Source organism: Garra rufa, chromosome 10, assembly GCF_049309525.1.
Source record: "Garra rufa chromosome 10, GarRuf1.0, whole genome shotgun sequence".
NCBI classification, from domain to species: Eukaryota; Metazoa; Chordata; class Actinopteri; order Cypriniformes; family Cyprinidae; genus Garra; species Garra rufa.
Window position 1 is genome coordinate 9,375,725 of NC_133370.1, and position 5,892 is coordinate 9,381,616.

At 39.4% G+C, this 5,892-nt stretch overlaps 1 protein-coding gene across 1 annotated transcript; it reads left to right on the forward strand.

The window, feature by feature from the left end:
* The first annotated feature begins 344 nt into the window (after nucleotides 1-344).
* Nucleotides 345-5,679, forward strand: LOC141343924 (macrophage mannose receptor 1-like). The gene is made up of 7 exons (XM_073848608.1): nucleotides 345-381; nucleotides 459-818; nucleotides 2,290-2,625; nucleotides 2,720-3,070; nucleotides 3,156-3,479; nucleotides 3,591-3,691; nucleotides 5,548-5,679. The coding sequence occupies exons 1-7, from the start codon at nucleotides 345-347 to the stop codon at nucleotides 5,677-5,679; spliced, it is 1,641 nt and encodes a 546-aa protein (XP_073704709.1).
* The last annotated feature ends 213 nt before the right edge of the window (nucleotides 5,680-5,892 follow it).

Genomic DNA, 5,892 nt, shown 5'->3' on the forward strand with positions numbered 1-5,892 from the left:
ATCGATATTTGTGATCACCTTTTGATTGGAAATACAGTCTAAATTTAATGATCATTTGAAATTGGAGCCAGACCAAAATTGAAACTAAATCTTGATAAATCAAATGAACTTTGCAGAAGCGCTGTGAAAAGACCGAACATGCATTAAACCTTCAACTAGATCACTGTACTTTGTTTTCGGGCCAGCGAGTGGATCCTTACATTTGAGTTTATTTATTTTATAATTTTTTTTTTTTTTTTGAGTAACTGTCAAGAAATCTTTAAGAAGAGCCTTTTGGTGCATTAAGTTGTGACCACTGTTTATCTCTTATTAGAATACAGCAGAGACGATCTGTGTGAGCAGTCATGGATGGGAGTCTGTTTGTGCTGCTTCTGCTGTCAGGTTGGTGAGGTCAATTGCAATGTTTTTACAAGTACATGTGACCACATATTTTATACATATATAAATTATTTCTGCAGGGGTTTTGAGGACCACTTCTGGTGTTTATAGACAGTACTACTATATTAATGCAAGAATGTCGTGGCCAGAGGCTCAGGGTTACTGCAGAGCGAAGCACACTGACCTGGCTTTTGTAGAGACAATAGGTGATGCGAACAGCCTGATAAATATAGTGGAAGCTGGATACAGTGGATCAGTGTGGATTGGACTGAAGAGGGCGCCACAGAAACGCTGGGGTTGGTCTCACGGAGAAGATACACTTGCACAGTACAGTGTCTGGAATGGAGGAGAACCGAACAGTCAAAATGGTTGTGGCTTTCTTGCTTATGGAGTTTGGAGTACTTATCAATGCTCGGCTGCTTTTTACTTTGTGTGCTACAGTGGTGAGTTATGAGTTAAAAATTATTTGATCCCCTGCTGATTTAGTACGTTTTAGTAAAACGCATTTCAAAAAAGTTATTAATTGATTTGAATTTTAATGAGTAAAGTAAGTATTTAATCCTCTATCAATCAGCAAGATTTGCAGCTCCCTGGTGTCTTCTATACAGGTCACAAACTGGGATTAGGAGTACTCTCTTAAAGGGAATGCATCTAATCTCAGTTTGTTACCTGTATAAAAGACACCTGTCCACAGAAGCAATCAGTCAATCAGATTCCAAACTCTCCATCATGGCCAAGACCAAAGAGCTGTCCAAGGATGTCAGGGACAAGACTGTAGACCTACAGAAGGCTGGAATGGTCTACAAGACCATCAGCAAGGTTGTGAAGGTGACAACAGCTAGTGTGATTATTCGCAAATTGAAGTAACGCAAAATAATTGTCAATCTCCCTTGGTCTGGGGCTCCATGTAAGATCTCACCTTGTGGTATTTCAGTGATCATGAGAAGGGTGAGGAATCAGCCCAGAACTACACGGGAGGATTTTGTCAATGATCTCAAGGCAGCTGGGACCATAGTCACCAAGACATCAATTGGTAACACACTACGCCGTGAAGGACTGAAATCCTGCAGCACCCACAAGGTCCCCCTGCTCAAGAAAGCACATATATATATATAGGCCTGTCTGAAGTTTGCCAACCAACATCTGAATGATTCAGAGGAGAACTGGGTGAAAGTGTTGTGGTCAGATGAGACCAAAAAAATCAAGCTCTTTGGCATCAACTCAACTCACCGTGTTTAGAGGAGAAGGAATGCTTCCTATGACCCCAAGAACACCATGTCCACCGTCAAACATGGAGGTGGAAACATTATGCTTTGGGGGTGTCTTTTCTGCTAAGGACAAGGACAGGACAACTGCACAGGGACGACTGACAGGGCCATGTACTGTCAGGGCTAGGGTATTGAAGCGAGCCAGGGCATTGGAAATGGGATGTGGATGGGTATGACCCAAACACACAGCCAACGCAACAAAGAACTGGCTCAAGAAGAAGCACATTAAGGTTCTGGAGTGGCCTAGCTAGTCTCCAGACCTTAATCCCGTAGAAAATCTGTGGAGGGAGCAGAAGGTTTGAGTTGCCAAAAATCAGCCTCAAACCTTAATGACTTGGAGAGGATCTACAAAGAGGAGTGGGACAAAATCCCTCCTGGGATGTGTGCAAACCTGGTGGCCAACTATAAGAAACATCTGACCTTTGTGACTGCCAACAAGGGTTTTGCCAAAAGTGTTTTGTTTTTTTTTGTCTCTTACTGTTCAAATAAACCTACAATTGAAATTATAGACTGATCATTTCTCTGTCAGTGGGCAAATGTACAAAAACAGCAGGGGATCAAATTTTTTTTTTTCCTCACTGTATTAGGTTTAGCTGAGATGAAGAGTTGTGACCTTCTTATTTCGCCTCTTTTCTTTTGATAGAAAGCACTGGATACATAAAGGTGGATTTGTGGAAGAATTGGAGAGATGCTCAGAGCTACTGCAGAGAGTATTTTACAGATCTGGCCACCATCCACAACACTGAGGAACATAATCAGCTCAAGAGTATTGTTCCATTTGCATCGTGGGTCTGGATTGGTCTGTTCCAGGACTCTTGGGAATGGTCTGAAAAATGGAGCAACTTCTTCAGACACTGGGCAGCAGGTCAACCATCCCAGAGTTCAGGATCTGGTGACTGTGTTGGCATGTCAACAACCAATTCTGGGAAATGGATTCATGAAAGCTGTGACCTACAGCGTCCTTTTATCTGCCATGGAGGTGAGAGCTTTTTTTTTAAACAAATGAAATGAGATGTTGTTTCATGTTCTGTAAAAGTATTTATGATTCTTATTGTCCTTTCAATTTGTAACAGGGCCCAAGGCTCTTTACCGCACATACCAGTATATGAATGAAAGCATGACCTGGGTAGATGCTCAGAGTTATTGTAGAGCGAGATTCACTGATCTGGCCACTGTTGACAGCATGAATGATGTCAACAGGCTGGTGAATACAGTGGATTCTGTATACAGTGGTTCAGTATGGATAGGTCTCCACGCTGGGACAGAGTATCACTGGGTCTGGTCTTTGGGGGAAGGCACAATCTCCAACTACAGCATGTGGAGTCCAGGAGAACCAAGTGGTGATGGGGAGTGTGTGAGAAACTTTAATGGAAGCTGGTATGATGAGAGCTGCAGCACCGTTCTCCCATTTGTGTGTTTCAATGGTGAGTCCTCTAAGTCTGAGTTTGCTTTTTCAACTTTAGCTGATTCTTGACTAAGGACTGGTCCTTATCTTGTGTTTCTGAACAGACAGCATTGGTTTTATTATTATGGAGACTGCTATGATATGGAGAGATGCTCAGAGTTACTGCAGACAACACCACACTGATTTGGCGAGTATCAGCAGCCCAGAGCAGCAGAATCTATTCAGGAATGAATCATCGCTCTGGATTGGTCTGTTTCTGGACTCTTGGCAGTGGTCTGATCAGAGGAATCTAAGTTTTAGACACTGGGCAGGAGATCAACCATTACTGAGTTCAGGACTTGGTGACTGTGTTGGCATGTCAAGAAGCAATTCTGGGAAATGGGCTCAATACAGCTGTGATCTACAGCAGCCTTTTATTTGCTATGGAGGTGGGTTTTGTAGGTCACTCTTGAACCAGTGATTAAAAACAACTGTGACATATGTTTTTATTCATTTATGTATCTAATGTGTTAGTTTTCTTTAACCTTTTATTTCTCTAGATGACAAGTTAATTAAAAAGCAGATTGTTCGGTTTAAGTTGTCCTGTAATGGAAAATGCACATTGAATGATCCTTCACTACAGACTGCCTTTCTAAATGTGGTATGTATCTTTATTAAGGTTGGGCATCTAAGGTATAATGCCGATCCGATACGCATCTCGATACAAAGTATCCGATCCGATATATTAACGATACATTTGTGACATATTGCGATGCAATACGATACGATTCACACCCATATCACGATACGATGCGATAATTCAGCACTAACTAATTAGATCAAGTTTATGTGATGATGTGAAAGAGGATGCGGTGCCATTGAATGAGATTATTTATTAACCAAGTAAAACCAAGACTTTTTGATTTTATATATATATATATATATATATATATATATATATATATATGTGTGTGTGTGTGTGTGTGTGTGTGTGTAAATATATATATGTAAGGGATAATGTACAGGCAGCCGGTAGTTATCGCAGAAATAAGCCCCGACAGTGTGATCAGGACCCGACGTGAAGCGGAGGGTCTTGTATCACACTGAAGGGGCTTATTTCGCGATAACGACAGGCTGCCTGTACATTATCCCACTTATTACATGGCTACTTGCCACATAAGGAAAAAAACTGGACATGAATATGAATTTGAAAACTTTTATTGGCATATTTGTTTTAAATTAACATTTTTATCCTTCCGCGAAACGATATAGTACCATGTGACTAACATTTTAAATAGACAATTTAAATAGATTAATATCGAAATTTTCCATTGTTAATTGTGGTTGTCCAGTGTTTGTCACAAGATGGCGCCAAACGGTAATCTTTGTTGGCACGGAGGGATTTTAAACATACAAGTAGTACCGGCTATGCGTTATTACTTTGGAGCGGTGATTATTTGAAAAGAACGAACCTGCAAATGTCTCAACTGACCAATCAGAATCAAGCATTCCAAAGGGCCGTGTAATAAATATATATATATATATATATATATATATATATATATATATATATATATATATATATATATATATTAGACAGATTTAAAGCTCCTGAATTCTTTAATTCAGACATTCTAAACAACTACAGAGTACTTTTTCTAAAGTAAGTGAACCTGCCAAACAGAACAACAGGGAGATGCCAAAATACCACTCACTAAACCTGTCCATTTGAACTGGACTGACCGAATATCTACTGTTTGTATCCATTATAAAATGAACATACAAATGAAAAATACAGCAAATACAAATACATACTATATCTGTTGATGCTGGTGCTCATATGTGCATAAACACAACTGGCCCTTACAAGATCCACCTCTATGGGTGAGCGGGACTAAAAATCAGTCCCTTGCAGGTCTCTGATGATGTTTGCGTGCCGCGGTTGAAAGTTTTGAGCCGCCGTTCAGCCTGTATTTAACAGTGCGATGAGGCTTGCTGCGCCGAGTCCAAAGCAATCAATCACAGAACACGAAAGAGGCCGTGCTTTGACCATTTTAGGATAAAATTTAAATTAATTTTAAGCCATCTCGCGGGCCACCGGTTGAGAATGGACTCGCCCTGGTCTCTGTTGTGTTGTGATAGGCTACGTCATTCACGCAGCAGTGAAGGGAGACGTGCTCGAGAAACAGTTCAGAGGGGAGAAAACAATCTAACAATATTTTCCACTTTCTAAATAATAAAAGTATTGTATGTCTACTAATAATTATAAAGAAATAAATCAGGATTTACCGATGCAGATATGTTAGAAACGATGCATCGCGATACAAATGCCAATTTGTATCCGATGTGCATTTTTTTAAACCGATGCATCGCATAGTTAACTTTTTAAACCGATGCACCGAGTGAATCGGGGAATCTTCCCATCCCTAATCTTTATGTATTTATATTGTATGTAGCCTTTAAGTATGAGATGTTTTTTTTTATTTTTATTATTATTATTTCTTGCTGGTTTTCCAGATAAGTGAAAAGCTGAAGAGCATTGGGGTGGAAAGTGACAAAATAAGCTGGAGGCAGAGGGAAGGTGAAGAGGTGTTTCATCTGGAGAGCAAGCAAACAGCAAATTCAAATAATCACTGTAAAAGCCAGTAATCGTCAATGTAATCTATAAAGGTAACTTTTAGTACATAATAAAAGAATATAAAGTAAAAAAAAATGAATTTTATTGTTTAGAGAAGTAGTGGTAGTATTGTCTAAACACCAATAATGAATAAATAGTCATTGTATAATATATTTATTAAAATTGACTGTGAAAATATATGTTCTGAAATTCTATATCAATATCTAAATTAATATATCTAGCCT

Bases quoted from the DNA above. Each gene is read 5' to 3' on its own strand.
- LOC141343924 (XM_073848608.1), top strand. From the start codon at position 345: ATGGATGGGAGTCTGTTTGTGCTGCTTCTGCTGTCAG. The intron at 819-2,289 runs GTGGTGAGTTAT...TTCTTTTGATAG, and splicing joins TTTTTACTTTGTGTGCTACA to AAAGCACTGGATACATAAAG. The intron at 3,071-3,155 runs GTGAGTCCTCTA...GTTTCTGAACAG, and splicing joins CCCATTTGTGTGTTTCAATG to ACAGCATTGGTTTTATTATT.